Consider the following 20080-nt stretch of genomic DNA (forward strand, 5'->3'; position numbering starts at 1 on the left):
TGTAAATAGAGCCCTATGTAAATCTCCCTCCCCCTTCCCTCTCCCTTATGGGTTTACATTATAGGCAAGCATGTGGATGATAAAGAGAGATCTTCAAGGATAGGTTCCAGCATGAGAGGAAGAACAGAGCCTCGGGGAGTAAAGGTAGGGGATATATTCCCACAGTTTATAGTACAGGTTAGGCCCCCGTTTTATTGTGTTCGAGTTGGGGACAGTACCGTATAAGTTCGGATTCTATTGCATGGTCATAAGAAAGAAGCATGTCCCAGAGGGAGAATGCATATATGCCATTGTGGGCAAAGCAGATAATGTCTCAACATGTCAGAGGATCAGCCATACAAGCGGATCCTCATCTACAGTACTCATCACCCCTGAGGAAGTGGCAGTTCCAGAACAGGGCTTGCTATCAATAGTAACGTACAAAGAATAAGCCAGGATTTCGGCAGAGGCCCGCAGTAAAGTGGGCCCATAGGATGTTACTTAAAAGGAGGCCTGGTCCACAAAATGAAGTCAGTACAGTAACACGTAAATGCACCTCCCATGAGTGTTCAGAGGGGTCACTAGGGGGAAAAGTCTATCAAGAATAATAGCATTATGGATGAAATAAAGTACAACCATGTCAATCTAAATGTAACGTGACTGCAGTATTCCCAAGCATGGGAAGTTGTACTATTAAAACTTTATGCGCCCACCTTTTCCATAACCCAGCCGACCACAACAACAAGGTGAATCGTTGCTGATGTCACACACACAACTACCTCTGGAACCTCCCTAGGGAGCTGGGCAGGGAGGGTTACACCTACTTCAATCCTGTTTCCTCTATTTATATACCTATTATTTTGGCAAGACATACAGGTTGTTTTCCTCTGTGAAACTACTTTTGTTCCCGCTTTCCTCTTCCGTATTTTTCATCCAATAAAGTTACACACTTTGCTATAGATAGAGGATAATACCATGTTAGCCTCAAGACTAGAGATAATGAAAGTAAGGTACAAGGGATATATTTATTGGCTAACTAATTATTTAAAAAAAAGAGGGCAAGCTTTCAGAACCACGTTTTTAGCTTAAAGAAGGTGTCCGAGTGATCGTGAAAGCTTACACTCTTTTTAATCATTAGTTAGCCAGCAAAGGTATCACTTCTACCTTACTGTCAAGCATGAGTATATAATACATCAACAATTAGTTTAGTGACTCTTCCATATCGTCTTACATAGAGCATGCCTTGACTTCAGGAGATCCAGATCTTAAAAAGTCATTAAATATCTATTCATCAGAGCACACTGTTTTAATGGATCCCCCGCTGTTCTATAACAGTAATCAATCTGTATTGATTTTATAACCATAGCAGATGGGCCCTTTTTTTCCCCCCACGACTAATTACATCTTATAAATAGTTCTGATCTACTTGGACGCGATATTCTCCTACTGGTTATTTTCAGATGCTCCAATGGCTGACCAAAGAATGGACATTTCTTCTACTATTAGTGATTTCATGTCACCAGGTCCCACTGACCTCATATCTAGTTCCCTTGGCACAGGTGGGATGGAATGTAATAGGAAAAGAAAAGGGAGCCTAACCGATTATCAGTAAGTATGTGTTGTATTCATTTTATCCTCAGCATCTACATGTGTGTGTGTGTGTGTTGGAATGGGACATTTGCTTGTGGCCGTGTTGCCGTGACAACTCTCTAAGGCCGCGCTCATGGTCAGCAATGTGCTGACGTCACGCGACTGCAGCCCGAAATCACAAATGTACTTGTCGGGCCAGCGTCGACACGCTACAGGACCGCTAGGGGCAGCAGGCACTTGAGGAACTACAATAGAAAATCAGGTAAGAGTCCCGTAAGTGCAAGGGCGCACATGTAGCGATGCCACCACCATGAGCGCGGCCTAAAGGGATCCAGCTGCAGACGCACCCTCTGCCGCTGGATACTGAGCCGCCGCCCGCTTCTATGATCAGGTATGAGGTTTTAGCGGTTGGGTTAGGGGGTTAACTTTAGGGGTTTTAGTGGTTAGGGTAGGGGTTTAACTTTAGGGGTTTTAGTGGTTAGGATAGGGGTTTAACTTTAGGGGTTTTAGTGGTTAGGATAGGGGTTTAACTTTAGGGGTTTTAGTGGTTAGGATAGGGGATTAACTTTAGGGGTTTTAGTGGTTAGGGTACCGGTTTAACTTTAGGGGTTTTAGTGGTTAGGATAGGGGATTAACTTTAGGGGTTTCAGTGGTTAGGATAGGGGATTAACTTTAGGGGTTTTAGTGGTTAGGATCGGGGATTAACTTTAGGGGTTTTAGTGGATAGGGTCGGGGTTTAACTTTAGGGGTTTTAGTGGTTAGGGTAGGGGATTAACTTTAGGGGTTTTAGTGGTTGGGGTAGCGTTGGTATTGGGGTTTTTTAGGATAAGGGTTAGGGACTCGCATTAGTGGCGAAGTGGCCGGCGGCGATGTGACTTGCGACTAAGCATCAGCGGTCATTTGGTCTTGGTGACACCGCTGCGACCAAATATCCTAGATCTGTGTGTATTTAGAGATGACTATTGATGGATTATATCGATTTTATATGCTCTCTTTTCCTCTGCTTTCCCAGGATATGGTTTAATTACAGTAGGTCACCAGTTTCTGTTTCAGTACTTTCAACTATTGGTTGACTTGTTGGATAATTCAGATCTGTGTATTGCCACAATTGATTAAACATGCTGCCCAGGGCAAAAATCTAAATAAATAACTTCTGACAAAACATTCTTCCACATGTTGGTCTCTGTTTTACATATTCATTCCCCCACCAAAAAAAGCTTTTAGAACAAATACAGCAACATCTAAGGTTTTTGACCAGGAAAATCTGTATTGCTCCAAACGGTACACAGCGGTTTAAATGAGGAAACGGTTTACCGGCTACATACTTTACATTGATGGATAAATGCCATTGTCTGAAGCTCTGTAACTGTTTATCTGACCATTTACCATCTGGATCTGAGGATGTTGAGTCAGAAAATGGCATCCACAACTATAGTATTGAAATCATTGATATCGTGTACAAAGTTCAGGTTTATACACACGTAATAGATTTAAAACAGTATCACCAGTTTGCAAAGCGATAATGGGTTGCAGACCTGTCTGAGACATACAAATGCAACACCAGTGGTATTTTGATTTACTGAACACTGTATGGTGGAGGGTTTGGGTCACTTTTTTTGTTTTTTACCCACCAGCACTTTTTTTTAAATGTTTGTCACTGGAGACTAGAACTTTACACCAGGAACAAGGAACCACACAGGACAAAGCAGTTTAATAAAGAGTATTTATTCTGGGCAGAGCCAGCACGCACAGCACAAAATCACAAACAGAGCTTACAGTCCCCAAAACAGGGAATGTAGGGGGGTAGGGGGGAGGCGGGAGGGGATGACTCCTAGGTGCCATGCCCACTTCCAAGGCTTACCCAGCGTTTGCTTCCACTCCAGTGGGGGTAGAGACCGTCGAGACCTCTCTGGTGCAATACGCAGCTGAGCATTTTCGAATCTTCAGCTTAAGTCTTGCTCTCTGCTTCTCCGGCGACTTGGAGTCCCCAAGCACAGAAGTACTTTTGAATCTCCCGTTCGGATAAGCTCCCAGTCCCTTTTTTTTTTTTTTTTTAGGTGTCTCGGGCACAGCCTTGGAACACCCCGCTTTGTTCACCTCCACACTACAATCAGACCCAGACCTGATTGGGTTCCACTTGCATAGATTCCCAACTGCCATAGGTAGACGGGGTGGCAACCAATCACAGTGCAGATGCTGCACGGATCCAATCGGGATACGAGGGCTCGCCTACATGGCCCAATCAGAGCTGGAGGTGGGGCTCGGCAACGGCTTCCTGGCCGGCAAAATATCCCCAGCTGGGCTTGGCGTTGCGATGTCTGGGGGAACAGACAAATGCTCCGAGTTTCGGGGGGGGGTGGCCCCCCAGCCAGTGCTCCGCTCCTGGACACTCCTCTCTCACATTCTCCTCTCACATTCAAAAAGTTTCTAAAACTTGTCGCTTTTTCTTCCGCAATATAACAAAGATACGCCCTTTCCTCTGTTACTCGACTGCTAAAACTCTGACTCAGGCCCTCATTCTCTCCCGTCTTGATTACTGTAACCTCCTGCTGTCCGGCCTTCCTGCCTCTCACCTGTCTCCCTTACAATCTATCCTTAACGCTGCTGCCAGAATCGCTCTGCTCTTTCCTAAATCTGTCTCCGCGTCTCCCCTCCTGAAATCCCTCTCGTGTCTTCCGATCAAATCCCGGATCTCACACTCAATTCTCCTCCTCACTTTTAAAGCTTTACACTCTTCTGCCCCTCCTTACATCTCAGCCCTAATTTCTCACTATGCGCCATCCCAACTCTTGCGTTCTTCTCAAGGATGTCTTCTTTCTACCCCCTTTGTATCTAAAGCCCTCTCCCGTCTTAAACCTTTTTCACTGACTGCCCCACACCTCTGGAATGCCCTTCCCCTCAATACCCGACTAGCACCCACTCTATCCACCTTTAAGACCCACCTTAAGACACACTTGCTTAAAGAAGCATATGAATAGCACTGTATGTCCTCCCCACCAATTAGATTGTAAGCTCTTCGGAGCAGGGACTCCTCTTCCTTAATGTTACTTTTATGTCTGAAGCACTTATTCCCATGACCTGTTATTTATATTATCTGTTATTTATTTGTTTTCTCCGCGTATTCCTACTGTGAAGCGCTATGTACATTAATGGCGCTATATAAATAAAGACATACAATACAATAGCCAGTTCTCCAAACATGCGGGCTTCAGAAAAGGGTTTCTGAGCCCTGCATGTCCAGAGACCTTGGCTATGCTTTAAGGCTTTGCCCATAGTGAAAGCGAGCGCTACAGTGCTCCTTGCCTCGAGCGAGCTTTCCTCTCCAGCTATGTGTGGAGTGTCGGTTTTTGGAAAGCTAGCGAGGGGATTGGCGCGGTCAAGACGCGGAGGGGCGTGTCAAGGAAGTGTCATGCATGAGAACACGCCTTTAGCAAATAATAAAATGCATAATGCCATGCAATTTACAGAAGTATTCTGCAAACTTTTATATATACACTGCCTTGAAAAAAATAAAAATGTAATAAAATGAGATGCATTGTACATGACAAAAAAATCTAACAATTATATACAAGTAATGCATCAGAAATTTCTCTCCATAAATTATCATTGATATTTCTGTCCTGGTATGAATTAAAGGTTCACGTTTGTAAACCTCAGAAATTCAATTTTCAATAGTTTTGTCCATATTCTCACAGCAAGCACAACTCCACTGACAAAAAGTAATTTGAACAGTTTCCAGGCAGAATAGCTTACTAAATTTTCATTGGCTGTCTCGCTGCAATAGCAAACAAATGTGTCTCTCCTGCTTTTGGTATCCTTGTATCTCATGTGCAAGCTCGCGTTCACTATGGCCAGGCGCTTTGCTATACACACGTTTGTTTGTAGCTATGTAGCTCACTCCGTATCTTGCACTATGGACGAGGCCTTATGCATGCACAAGCACATTTTTATTCTTAGGTATAGTTAACACACACAGGAATAAAGCATTACATTTACAGAGTATGCAAAGCAGCTACCGGGCGTATAAAAACAGGGTCTGTTGGCATATCGCTCTGGGGTCTGGTGGCACCACGAGACCCAAGAAAAGACGGGCAGGGGCAAGGGAACCGGGCTTAACCTTTATTATGCTGGTCCCTGGGCCCCTTTCCGTCAGTCTGGTTATTACCAGTACGAAGACATCTTGTAGTTGACATTTTAGTTGCATTTAAATGTAAGGAAATTATCTTTACTATAATTTTACAGTGAGTTCTTTTTCCATTTCTGTGGTAACCATATTTCCATGGTTTTATTTACGAACAAACGTCACGCGTGCCAGTTTTTTTAGTAGGATATGACCTCTGAAACATTGCAGGATTTCTGTATTTACTCACAGAACCATCCAGGTATGCATTTTTTCCCCAAACGTTCATGCTGCTGGAAAAAGGGTTTAACATCTAACGCTCGAATGAATCAATACACAAAGTAGATTTGGATACACATGTATATCCTGTCAGGTGCGTCAGAATAGATAAAATAACCGTTGCATAGTGTAAGTGTAGGTCTTCCTAAACCATAAATATCAAATAGCAACTGGCCCAGCTCTGGGCACCAATGGTTGCTGTGTAACTCACGGTTTGAGGAGGGTGAATAGCCTGGTGTGAAGTCCTCAGTGGCAATGATGCAACGTAGCACCGCCAACCCTTTCGTGACTGCAGCGTCACGTGGGGCAGTCAAGTGACCGGCGGTGATCTCCTCCGGTGTTGGCGAGGTGGGGAAATGCCCGATACTGCGCCTCAGCTCAGCTGCTGCATGAATGTGGCACCGCTACTCCCGGCGTGATTGCGGCATCGCGCACGGCTGTCACCTGACCAGATTTTTCCTTCGAATCAATACACAACGCTAATGACGGGGCCATCGGGCGCTCTTCCTCCGCATTGGTTCTATCTGCGAGGTTTTGCTCTGTCTCTTCTTCCCCCTCTCTGCTGGGGTGTTGGGTCCTGGATTCTCAAGCTTGTGTTTTCACCTCCAGTCCTGTGATCTCAGGCCAGCTTTCCTTCTCCCTTAATGTGATTGGCCGAAAATGATTTGCACCCACCTGTAATGGAATATCAATCAAAAAGTGCAATAAAATATAGAATATTGCTTTTGCGCCCACATTTACAATATAACTTTTTTCTTTCTTTCAGGCTCGATGGCTTTTCTTTTGAGTAAGTATTTTTGTTGTATTTGTGTCTGTGTATACCTCCACTGCATATACTTGTGCACAATTAGTGGCAATTGAAATATTAGCCGTGTCTCCAAATCTATGTGATGTACTTACCTTTTAAAGTCAACTTGATCTGACCACAACTTACTGAAGTTGCCTAAAAGTATCAAGTACGTATCCCAGCAGGGCACGAACATGAGGCTGCTCCACCCCAAAATTCCCCAATACCCTAATTCTGCTGCCACCACAAGGAACACGTTTAGGGGTAATCTATTCTTAAGCACTTCGCCACAAGAAGTCCGTGGTCCCCTTGTTTGAAGAAATAAATGTCCCAATTTAACAAAACGGGGTAGTAAAACGTGTTCGAGAATAAGGATATCCTGTCAAAGGTAGATTTTCTGTTTACATTTTTGTATTTAATGTAACACACGAATACAGTAGTTACAGTGCTTATACAGAAATTACTAAATAACATGCAGTTAAAGAAGACAAGATAGTTTATTAAATAAAAGGGAACAAAACCCGAAAACCAACACCTTGACAAACGCAGCCTTGTGAACAGATGTCTTGTAATAGGTTCTAAAGTAGAGAGGTAGTAGGCACGCATAAATTGAAGAAAAAAGGGGTCTTTATTGCGGTTACATAACCCTACGTGTTTCGATCCCAGCTGAGACTGTCATCGGGGTTTGAAACTCGGGGTGTGAGTGCCTGTTGCCTCTCTACTTTTGAATGTACTTCATAACGGGATCTACTTCGGGATTAGATCCCCCGACATTATTTGGTGCAGTGCAATTCCATATCCCAGTAAAGCGAGTACTGGGAGTGCAAGCTCTTACTATTCCTTTTTAATTGTAATAGGTTCTCCCAGGGGGTTGAGGGGAGGAGACACTGAGTTTCACACACAGTAGTATTCCCAGAATTAATCTAATTTGTGAGCCTCAAACCTGAATCTGAATACCCAACGCCTCTTTGATCTGTACTAAAATCTTAGATCATGTCATGTCACTCTCCACCAGGCTATCCCATGGTTGTCTGCCCTTACAACATATACACATATATCCTGTATTTACAGACGCTCAAACCCAAACCAACAGGGATTTACTTAATTAAGCCGTGGAATGAGAAAGTGTGTGTGTGTGTGTTGGCTTTTCTTAAATCACGCACTAACTCAAAATAATAAGCCCCTCACACTTTGCTGGTTAACCTCCTGGTTGCCATACTGCATTTCCGTACACTATTGTTATGACAGTGTCATGACGTAAGGCAGGGTTGGCCAACACCAGTCCTCAAGGGCCACCAACTGGTCAGGTTTTAAGGATATCCCTGCTTCAGCACAGGTGGCTCATAATGACTGATCCTCTTATTGAGCCACCTGTGCTGAAGCTGTAAATCTGACCTGTTTTGTGGCCTTTGAGGGTTTGAGTTGGCCACCCCTGATGAAAGGTATTTCAGCTAGGAGTAACGAGGTATTTTAGCTGTAAGCCATTTCAATTGGGACTAAATAATGTTTTGTTTTTTTCCTTCTTAGTGAAGGGATGGATACAGACAAAGATGACCCACATGGCATGTAAGAGATATGGAATTGTTGACGTTTTTTAATTGTAATACCGACTTTACCTTCCTTTTTAGGGTCTTATTCTATATACACCGAATCGGCTGATGTATACCATGACCAGAAAACAAAAAGGTTGTAGGAGATACTGTGACGGACGCTCCCTAACTTTAAAAACGAAATAAAAAAATATATATCGTCGTCGTAGAGGTAAAACTCATTAAGTGCATTTTTGGCAAAAACTCACTAAATGGAATTTCTTGATATTTCTATTGAAAATCTCATTAAAGACACCTAATCTTCAGAACTTGCCATATCAAAATACCTTCCTTTTTTAAATACAGAATTTTTCCTATCAAAGAACAATTAATCGCCTTTTTCTCAGTACTCAAGAGTGTAGTTAATGACTTTTACCTCTACTACAACGACGATATATTAAACTTCTTGCCTTTCAACTATTCTTCACCTTTCTCTCTTATTGATAAAATACTTCATGTATTATTACGGCCAAAGGAAAATAAAACAAAAGTATTCTTATTTTCAGACTGGAATACACAGACCAGCAGGGCAGGATTAAAAATGCACGGTAAGTTTTGGTGCATGTGCAATTTTAAGTGTGTGTGTGTTTTAGATTTATAAAAAGTATATTTACATCCTGCTCTGGGATGTAGAATAGAGCTAAAACACACTAGCCCAGATACACGGAAGGGTTCTAAAGCTTGGCACCCCTTTGCATATTTCAGCTTCTTTTGCAGATCACATACTTTCTAGGTGGGCTTGTACATTTTTTGGATAATTTCATTAATTCTGGATTAAAATGGGTCATGCAGTCATTCATACATTCATACATACATACAGAGTAAAGGAGTCAGGGCACACAATAACAGTAATAATCTAAAAGATAATTTTTTGGGGGGGAAGAGTTTTTGCATATTTACTAAACTGTACTTGGTAGAAAGGTATATAAAAAAACAAAAAAAAAAAAGCCGGCACACCAAAAAGTACAATACATGTGTTTTTATTAGCTCAACATTTCAGCTTCCCAATGGAGCCTTTAACGGAAGCCGAAATGTTGAGCTAGTAAAGACACATTTATTGTACCATTTGGTGTTCCTGCTTTTTTAAGAAATAAATATGTATATGCATGTTTGTAGTCCCATTCTTTTTGTGTGTGTGTGTGTGTGTGTGTGTGTGTGTGTGTGTGTGTGTGTGTGTGTGTGTGTGTGTATCCAATAAGGGTTTTCCATGTAATGTGGTCTTGAGACAAAAGGTGGCAAGGTGTGCCCTTTTCCATGTAATTTCCCAGAATCTCTTGCTGCAGTGGAAGCACTGTATGCTAGGTGATAATGGCGAAAAGCTGGGTTGCAGACCTGTCTAAGACATGTGAATGTGCTCACAAGTAATATTTTTATATGCTATACGGTGGAGGATTTTTAGTCACCTTTTCACCCACCAAAACTTAAATAATTATGTATGTATATATGTATGTACGTACATTTTGTAAGTTGTTTATAAAAAAAAAAGACTGCAGAGCTAAAAACTTTTTTTTAGCAACTTAACTGTAAATATGACCAATTGTTCATGGTTCTCATATTTGCAGTATTTTCCTATTGCCAACACACCACCCTTCCGTTTTAATATGTGGTTTCCATGTTCTTTATATAAGGGAGGCCCACAGCCAGATTGAAAAAAGACGCAGGGATAAAATGAACAGCTTCATTGACGAATTGGCATCATTAGTTCCAACGTGCAACGCCATGTCTAGGAAGCTGGATAAACTCACAGTGCTGCGGATGGCCGTCCAGCATATGAAAACATTACGAGGTGAGATTTCTAAAGGGCAAGGATGATTATATGTCAGAGTAAGGCAAAGCGACGTCCTGTCGCGAAACGTGAGGAGCTTTGTTAGTCCATCTTTGCTATGGCGCTACTGGAAAGTTTTAAGCATTATGGGCACTCTTTTGTAGCCAGATCCATTTCGTTCAGGTTGGGGATAGGAATTTGGTATTCTTCGTTATTTGGCTTTTTAATTGCAGTCGTTCTATGCGTGATTATTTTTATTTTTTTTATTACGCTGTTCAAAAGATACTCGAGGAAATGTCCAAGGAGCACAATAATAAATGTTGAGCACATTATTAGGAAGTAACTGACACATAAACCTATTTAATCAAAATCTAACTTTCAACCTTTTTTCTTTTGAAAGGTCCCAAAAGGGGAAACACAAGATTGACATCGTATGGAATATTTTTTTTGCAGTAATTGCTTTTTAAATTCCTAAATTAACAGGAATCTGTTTATTGTAGAACGGTTGCAAACACATCCACATGTCATTAAGTATCCTGTACATGAGACCACGGCTTTTTGTTAATGGAACTTTTTTCATTATCTCTCTCTCTCCCCCTGTCAGGTGCTACAAATCCATATACAGAAGCGAACTACAAACCCGCGTTTTTATCAGATGATGAGCTGAAGCACCTGATTCTCCGGGTATGTCGTATGTGGGTTTTCTTAATCACAAACGCAGCTTACTGATACTTCTCAATGTAATAGTTGGTCACCCCCTGATTGATTGCCATTGTGCAAGGTACCACTTGTATGTACTCTCACATTTATGGGGTAAAAAAAATGATAAACTCGACAGTCCTGCCATAACCGTAAGTAGATTAGAAACATGCTCTTATACTGAGACACTTTTACAGAACATTTTTGACTGAAAATCCCCATTCAAGTTAATACGGACGTTTTCTACAGAGAATCCCCAACAGCTGCCGCATTCAATTAAGATTAAGGCACATAGTATTCACTTATTTTTATTTTGATTGCACTGGCATCATTGGGTGGAATTGCCATTATCTCTCTGGGTGTTTTTTTAAATTTATTTATTTATTTTATTTTTTTAATGAACACCGTTTGTGCAAGGATAAAATTCTAAAGGGTGCATTATTCAATGAAACAATAGATCTTTAAGGTAAGCTATGTTCTACTTTAAATACAATCTAAACATTGGTTATTCTGTAGTCTATACAGTTCCACTCGGCATATACCAATAATGCCTGCGTGCATGCGTGTGCCTGCGTGCTCTCTAAACACCGATTTCTGAAGCCACTCATACAGCTCTCTTAGCTGCATTGCAGTACAGATTTATTGTAGGTTGTGGTATAATGGCCAACAATATTTGACAGATTCAATAACACTGTTCAGAGCTTTTGAAACCTTGTTTACAGGACTATTTTTCAGATGTAAAGATGTTTCAGCATGCATGGAAAAAGAGAGCGTCTGTATTGAAAAGTGTGAGAGCATGGGGGGTTTTCAGGGTATACACCTTGTAAACATTTATGTTGTGAAAAGACGAGAACCGTAAAAATTGAATGTTCACCCCACTATAAAATACTAAACCGAGACCTGTTTCCGTCACTAGTTTCATTACTACATAGCGCAAATTTTTTTTATGAAATAATAATCATTTAAAAAAAAAAAAGTACTAGCTGGCACTGGTGAATCATTGCTTTCAAATGTAGGTGTAACTTCAAAGTTCATTGTAATATACAAGAGAAAGACGTTACCCATCTTAATGTAATTTTATGTAATAATAGCTTCAATTCTATATCTGTTTTTGTTTAACTGAAATGCCATCGAGTGACATTACTAGTAACCGTGCACCTGCTGTGTTGCTACCGATGCAGAGAAATTGAGAGATTAGATCAGTTAATGAAAGGCACAGAGACCATTGTTGCAAACTTTCCCAATTTTAACGTATTCCTTCGGAAAAATAAACGTCTCATAAATTGACTATGTAAAATGGTGATTATTAAAATGTAATGGTACTGTGACAGATTTAGTTGTGTGAACAAAAATCTAAATTGTATTCAACATTGGGGCAATTTGGAAAGAGAAATCAATTTCTCTATTAAGAGATTGACCGCTGCACATACGTTTGGACATAAAAAGCAACACTCGGGCTGGGAAATGTAGAAACGGGGTGGTATGCTGAAACTCTTGGTTCCATCACACTGATTACAACCCTATTCTTTGATTCAAATATTTGAAAGCGTTGCAATGAACAAAGCTCCATAATATACCCAGGCTGCAAAGAACCATGTACTGCTACTACCTGGTGTTCTTGAAGCCGCATGAAGAGAGAGGACTTTTCAGCTGCCACTATGTAGACAGGGTACAGCTATGGACACAACTTGTGACCCCACATATGCTAATTTTTACCTGGGCTGGTGGGAGGCTGAATGTGTTTACGGGTGAGAATGTCATATATATACTGAGCACATTGATATGTGGCTCAGATGTATTGACGATATACTGCTAATTTGGAAAGGCACTGAGGCACAATTGGTAGTATTCGTTACAATTTTCAACACCAATATATTCAATCTCAAGTTAACTTCAGAGTCAAATATCAAAAGTATTACATTTTGGGATTTATTCATTGAGAAAGATACCAACTATGAGATACAAACAACGGTCTTCAGAAAGAAAGTGCACCACGGTAATGTACTTTTTGTAGAGGATTTGCTGACCTAATATCAGTTAATCGTCTAATTTGTAAATATTTATCATATAGTACATAGGTTGCACCCATTGTAATTCTGAGCAATAGGGCATTTAAATATTGTTACTGTTTGTAATGTGTGAGTGGCGTAAAAATCTGTAGTGTAGCACTATGTAGACAGGACTGATGACTGATTCATTATCTACTCCTGTTCTGCTTATTCCATAACTTTGAGAAGGTTGCTCTGCATTGGGCCTGGGATCCATACTCTTGGAACTGCTCACCAAGCTTGGGATCAAGTGTGACATCTTGAGTTGACACTAGCAAATCACTGATATAGACAATAGATTCATGACAACCATTACAGAAAAAACTTCTAGATGATTTCCCCTCTTTGTGCTGAATGCCATTGCAACCAGCATTCAGAATTGATATTAGATGGGGGTTACAAATGGAAACCAATAAACTGCGTCATTTTTGTGTGTAGTGCCCTATCAACCTCATTTTAAATGGTCCGGCATTAAATCCATACAGAGAGCGATGATATGAAATGAATGTTCTTGTGTAATGAAAACCTTGCTCTGCTTTCCTCAGGCAGCAGATGGATTCCTCTTCGTGGTGGGCTGTGACAGAGGGAAGATATTATTTGTTTCGGAATCTGTTTTCAAGATACTCAATTACAGCCAGGTATTTCATTCATATAATAATAATAACTTTATTTCATATAGCGCTTTTCTCCCAATGGGACGCAAAGCGCGTCACAATTACAGTATAGTGCGTAGTACGCAGCAAATGGGATTGTTACAGGCACAGGTCCCTGCTGGATGAGCTTACAATCTGTGTTTTTGGTGCCTGAGGCATAGGGAGATAAAGTGACTTGTCCAAGGTCTCAAAGAGTTGACACTGGGATTTGAACAAGGTTCCCCTGCTTCAAACTCCGTGTCATTGTTATCAGAAGTTAGTGTCTTTACTCCCCGAGATGCTCCTTCCAACAGATCTCCTTCTGTTTAGAGTTCAGTGACATTTTTTTTACACCATTTCTTGCCAGACTAAAAGCAACAGAAAAACATTGATCAGTGTCGAACTGATTGTGTATGCTCACCAAGTTTTGTTTTGTTCAGTATGGCAAATTGTTAGTGTTTTCGTTTTCCCCTTCAGTGACTTTGATCATTGTTTCCGTTCTCAATCCCTTTACAAGCAGCCAGGTTGTCCTGGACTACATTCAATAGTGTACGTACAAGGAAGAGTAACTTTTAAGTAACTGGTTTGTTTTCCAGAATGATCTGATTGGGCAGAGCTTGTTTGACTACCTACATCCAAAAGATATTGCCAAAGTTAAGGAACAACTCTCCTCTTCAGATACTGCGCCACGGGAGAGACTCATAGATGCAAAAAGTATGTTGAAACTGGGGTTTGTATGTCATTCTGAGTAGTAGCATTTTAGTGACTGAGTGTTGTCAACAAGCACTTAGGAATATAATTGTGGAAGTATATGTCTCGGTTATTATTTGATAGCTGGCAATATAAGGTTAATTTCACTGCAAACCCAAGATAACACATCACTATTCGGACCATACCTGGCTCTTAAATGATGTAAATTAGTCTAAAAAAAGGAATGAAAACTACAACCTTTACAAAGACCAACACCTTTCTATCTTTAAGTAAGAGATACAAATAGAGAATAGTACCCGTGTTGGCCCATAGAATAGACATACAAAAGTAAGGTCGAAGTGATACCTTTTTAATAGCGAACTCATGGTTAAAAAGAGTGCAAGCTCTCAGAACCACAAAGGTCCCTTCAGGCAAATGCTTTACCTTTCTGGTCCTGAAAGAAACCAGAGAATGTTTGACATGATTTCTTACCAAACTTTTGTTGATCCTTTTGTTAAATGACAGTTCTTTATAGTAATGAAAATACTGTTTTATTTAGACAGAATTGTTGAGCATGCTACAGGACATAGTTAACGTTCCTTCTCCGAACTGTTATTTTATGGAAAGTGGCTTTTATTCCGGGTATCCCGTTTTTACACATGTCGCATTGGCTTGAAAATAAATACACATACCACTAGTAACACTGGGATACTCACTTGTCACACGCAAGCCAAGATGGAAAGATATAATTCTTTATGAAGAACAAATGTGTCCAAATGTTACATTTCATGTAGGTCGAGTGGGGGTGGGCAACTCCAGTCCTCGACGGCTACCAACAGGTCAGGTTTTCAGGATATCTCTGCTGCACCACAGGTGATAAAATCTTTGACTGAGCCACCTGTGCTGAAGCTAGGATATCCTAAAAACCTGACTTGTTGGTGGCCCTTGAGGAATGGAGTTGGTCACGCCTGGACTACATGGTTCAGTTGCTATAACAGAGACGCACATTTATACTATAAACCACTCCACTGTCCATCCATGTACATGTTATCAGTGGCAGTTGCCCACCCCAGAGCTAGAGTCCCCAAATTGTTTGCCGGCTAAAGGAAAGAACATCATGTATGTTCAGTTGATAAGTACATCAACCCCTTCCCTGCTGCAACAGCCAGTACAGCTCAACCCCGTTATAACGCGATCCGTTACAACGCGAATCCGCTTATAATGCGATGCCTGCGTGGCTCCCAATTTTCATATATATGAATACTTTACAACACGATTATTGGTATCTTAAATACTTTATTGTACAATGCATACAATTGTACATTATTTCTATCGCGATCCGGCTTATAACGCGATGTGATTCTTTGGACCCCAAGCACAGCGTTATAAGGGAGTTGAGCTGTATTGCAAACAGATAGCTCTGCCCAGTACTAATACAGCAGTAGAGTGATAATTACTCATGCTTTCTCATCTCCGATTTTTATGCAGCTGGCCTTCCCGTTAAGACCGATATTACACCAGGGCCATCTCGGCTTTGTTCTGGCGCCCGACGATCGTTTTTTTGTCGGATGAAATGCAACAGACCTACAGTGAAAGTAGAAGACCAAGACTTTCCTTCTAACTGTTCAAAAAAGAAAGGTAATGTATGTGTTTATTTGTAGCTCTAGTAATAACTTGGCCATAATGCACAGAAGTACTCCTTATTGGCATATGAATGTAACACGCACAAATCAACACGTTTACTTTTATTTAAGACTCATATAAGTCTTATTGGTATTTTTGGCAATTATTTAAGATAAAATTAGAGTTCTTTGTTAGTGTACTCGGGGCCGCCAACAGGGGTGGAGAGCCGGGACTACAGTTCCGGGCCTGGTCACCAGTCATGCCCGGTCCCCCTTCTGCACAGTCTGTAGAAGGTCCATCTGCTGGCCAGTAGGCCTCCCCCCCATGCCAGATACCGCCCCACTTCGGTGGATCTCCAGGCCACTTTGTAGGTCCACAAGGTCATCTTCCTCCACACCAGGGCTTGCCCCTCTTCTGCAGCTCTCTGGTTCTCAGGCCAAACCTAGTCTCTCACTCCCCGAATAGGTCCAAACCCCCTCCCAGCAAGGCCCATTCCTTTCCTCCTCCCCTCCACCACCCGGTAAGGCCCATTCCTTTCCTCCTTTCCCCCCCCCCCCTCCTCCCAGCAATTCCAATGCCTTTCTCCCCCCCCCCCCCCCCTCCTCCTCCAAAGCAAGGTCCATTCCTTTCCTCCCCCCTCTGCCCCACCAAGGTTCATACCTCTATCCTTACATTTGTCCTGGACAAAAACATTTCTGTTGGCGGCCCTGAGCACACAAGTTACATATTCAGGACATATACAAGCTAAAGGTTATAAATACTGACTCAGGAAACTGCACCTGTTCTTAATGGCGCATTAACAGAAGCCCATTTTTTTGGTTTGCAGTGGACCGGAAAAGCTTTTGCACTATACATAGTACTGGGTATTTAAAAAGCTGGCCGCCTACGAAAATGGGACTAGATGATGATAATGAACCAGATAACGAAGGATGCAATTTGAGCTGCCTTGTTGCCATTGGACGTTTGCATCCTCATATAGTACCACAGCCAGCCAATGGGGAGATCCGAGTCAAATCCACAGAATACGTTTCTCGACACGCGATAGATGGAAAATTTGTATTTGTAGACCAGAGGTAAGAACTACATACCTTCAATATGATTTTCTTGTGAACTCTTATTTTATCACATTACGGGTAACATTTACATTTTAAAGCAGCAGTACTACTTTCAAACTTACATTTTTTATTATGTGTATATGTAAAGCATGTGGCAATGTAAAATTCAAATTTCTTGCCTAAGGCTGGGGCCATGGGGCCTTCACCCGCGCTGAAGCGTACGGTGGCTTTGGGAAAGCGGGTGCTTTCCCTGGCCATGGTGGACGGGCCGTGGGGGGTGTTCCTAGTGACATCACAGAGCAGGTTCTCCCTTATTGGGCGAACCGCTCACGTGACCTGTCTGTCGCGCTGAGAAATCAGTTTAGCTGATTTCTCACGCAACGTGCGCCCCCTCCTGCTTCCGCATGGACGCGCCCGCACTCCGCATGGACGCAAACACTGCCTTAAGGCAATCTGTTCCTCGGCACGGTCTGCAGTACCATGGCCCCAGCCTAAGCTGGCAATCATTTGGCGCTCCTGTTATAAATCTGTCAAAATCCTGATTGTGTTCGTAACATAATGGCTGCTTCAGTCCGTGCCACTCGGCAGCTACAATGTATCCTTATAATACTACGGTTACAGTTTACAGCTCGAACTGCTGGGAACATTGACAACAAATCATCACAAACAAGAAAGTGTTGCAAAGGGTTGAAACCTGCTATAAAAATCAAAGGATGCGTTGAAGGAGCAATCCACACAATATCCTACATGTGTGTGTTTTAAAATAAATCCGTTCTGTAAATTTAGATACTATACTATATAGTACGTACTACCTTTTATTTCATTTTAAAATTCAGCTCTTGGTTTCATTTTTAATGAGATTTCATATACTGAGAATCCTTTGGTTTCTAGATTAGGCTTTATCCCACCTCCCCAGCAGTGTAAGATCTTTGTAACACTGTTTGTGATCATTTGCTGACAATATTCCCAGCATTCTGAGCTGCAAACTGTAACAATAGATAATGTTACCTTAGTAATAAAAGAATACATTGTAGCTGCTGTGTTACACTGACTGAAAGATTGATTTGAAACTGAAAGGCAGCTATTCAGTGAACCCTAGGAAACAGGTTTTTGCTGATCGATCACAGGAGAACCAATCAAACGGCAGCTTAGATAATTAGTTTTCAATAAACCTAATCAAAGGCTGCATATAGTAAAAAAATATATATATATATTTAATTATAAGATGCTTGGATTGCCTCTTTAAAATGGCGTTAAGATTTGAATTAAAAAGACAGTCGCTGTTATCTAATACTACAGAACTGATTTTTTTTTTAAATAATAAAAGTTGCATATTTTGCTGCTTTAAGTGGAAAAGCCTGTCTGGTGCTGGGCACATAAATATGTCTTGAAAATGATGCAACTTTTGTAACTGCTTCGTGGAAATGTCACAGAATTCCATGAATATGTTTCAGTCCAATCTCTTGATCACTGACTAGCTGCAGATGCATCACATACTACTAAACCAAGGTTTACTCCGTGTGATTAATGAATAGCCAATAATGGTCAGTTTTGCACTTGAGTGAATACACGCCGTGGTCACATTTGTAATAACATTTGTATTATTTATTTATTACTCTCCAAGTTAAAGATTTACTCACTTAAAAAAAAAAAAATTCTGCACTAGTCCCATCCGCATCATTTCATGCAAAAATATTAACCTATTTTTTTTTTTTATTGCCTCAAAAGTAATTTTACAAGTCAATGATCTCATGTTGTATATAATATGGTTTCATATTGGGAAATGTCTTCAACTGTCTATGACATTTGGTCTCTGCCGTTTTGCCGCGACCAAATGGGCCTTCGCCACGACTCACCCCGCTGCCGGAACTTGCTACCACCGGCCACTTTGCTGCTAAGGTACGTGCCTTACCATAAAACCCCTTAAATAAGCCCCTAAAACCCTTAAAGTAACCCCCTACCCATAGCACAATCATTAAATTAACCCCCTACCCTAAACAGTAATTAAACTCCCCTTCGAAGCAGCCGGGGGTGGGGATTCCTGCGGTGGGGTGAGTCCCGGCAAAATGCCGACGGTCATTTCGTCGCGGCAAAAATGCCACGACCGAATGTCCCATTCTGTATTTTCAAATCCTTTGACCTAGAACTTCCCCGTTAGAATTGGAATGCAGTGTAATACATTTTGCTTTTGTAGGAGCCACTTAACCCCGGAGAGAATATACCCCACAGCTTTTTTTGCCTGTTCATCGAATATACATTTCCAAAGCAAAAATGTAAGACGTGTGTTTTTGTTTTTTGTTCTTTTTTTGCAGGGCAACTGCTATTTTAGGCTACTTACCACAGGAACTCTTAGGCACGTCTTGTTATGAATATTTCCATCACGATGATATAAATCATCTCGCAGAATGCCATAAACAAGGTAATGACTCCAGCACTGCCCCGCTAGATGGATTCATTATTGTAATGAGTACATCTAGAAAACCTAATCACATCTCTGCTAGTAAAGACAAAAATGAATTGCCAATGAAACAAGTGGTTCAAAGGTGTAGTATCGTTACAGGCTCTGAAGAGCTGCATGTTTTGTTGTAGGATGTGATCGTTTTGAATGGTGCAAAATGAGTGTTCTTCAAAGATCATATAGTCCACAGAGCTTTTGCAATCACACACACATTTAGTATACACGAGGAACAGACGTGCGGTTTCAAAAGCGCTTGTGCACGGCAATTTCATTTGTGAAGACCTCTCGTGTTGGTCAACGAAACAAGCATGTCAGACGAAATACATTTACACTAAGGCCCAGGCCATGGTTAGTGCTTGCTTGCTCTCGCTTGCTGCTGCTTGCCACTGAGCCCCTACAGCTGCAATTAAAGCGGCTTTAGTAGGGGCTCGCGCATGCTTTCCGTTGCTTGCTGAGGCGCGCTTGAACAGAGCCGACAGTGAAATTTTAAATTCACGCGCTGACTCCGCTCACGTGACGCCTCAGCAACCAATGGAAGGAGAGCAGGGAAATGTGAATGTGGTACTTATTGTCTGGCGCCAGCGGAGTGAGTGAGTGTGTGAGAGTGTGGGTGTGGGTGTGTGTGTTGATGTGCGTGTGTGTGTTGATGTGCGTGTGTGTGTTGATGTGTGGTGCTGTCAGCCTGCGGGAGATGGAGGGGGCTTGCGCTGCCGGGGGGGAGCGGGTGATGTGCCTCCATCTGCCCGATCCCTGTGGCTGTCAGCCT

The 20080-nt window shown here is 41.7% G+C and overlaps 1 protein-coding gene across 7 annotated transcripts in view; it reads left to right on the forward strand.

Annotated features, from left to right (window-relative positions):
- BMAL1 (basic helix-loop-helix ARNT like 1) overlaps nucleotides 1-20080 on the forward strand; it is a 68294-nt gene that overhangs the window by 35991 nt on the left and 12223 nt on the right. For 4 of the 7 annotated variants that reach the window (XM_075567157.1, XM_075567162.1, XM_075567159.1 and 1 more), the window contains exons 4-14: nucleotides 1440-1587; nucleotides 6735-6755; nucleotides 8283-8321; nucleotides 8851-8892; nucleotides 9973-10130; nucleotides 10714-10793; nucleotides 13402-13494; nucleotides 14085-14202; nucleotides 15667-15816; nucleotides 16628-16874; nucleotides 19169-19275. In XM_075567157.1, the coding sequence (XP_075423272.1) occupies nucleotides 1448-1587; nucleotides 6735-6755; nucleotides 8283-8321; nucleotides 8851-8892; nucleotides 9973-10130; nucleotides 10714-10793; nucleotides 13402-13494; nucleotides 14085-14202; nucleotides 15667-15816; nucleotides 16628-16874; nucleotides 19169-19275 (1195 nt within the window). In that variant the 5' untranslated portion in view covers nucleotides 1440-1447. Of the gene's footprint in view, nucleotides 1-64; nucleotides 145-1439; nucleotides 1588-6734; nucleotides 6756-8282; nucleotides 8322-8383; nucleotides 8442-8494; nucleotides 8517-8850; nucleotides 8893-9972; nucleotides 10131-10713; nucleotides 10794-13401; nucleotides 13495-14084; nucleotides 14203-15666; nucleotides 15817-16627; nucleotides 16875-19168; nucleotides 19276-20080 lie in introns of those variants that run through there. The other 3 variants (XM_075567158.1, XM_075567163.1, XM_075567164.1) reach the window with 3 other exon arrangements.

Source organism: Ascaphus truei, chromosome 12 (genome assembly GCF_040206685.1).
Source record: "Ascaphus truei isolate aAscTru1 chromosome 12, aAscTru1.hap1, whole genome shotgun sequence".
In the NCBI taxonomy this organism is placed as follows: Eukaryota; Metazoa; Chordata; class Amphibia; order Anura; family Ascaphidae; genus Ascaphus; species Ascaphus truei.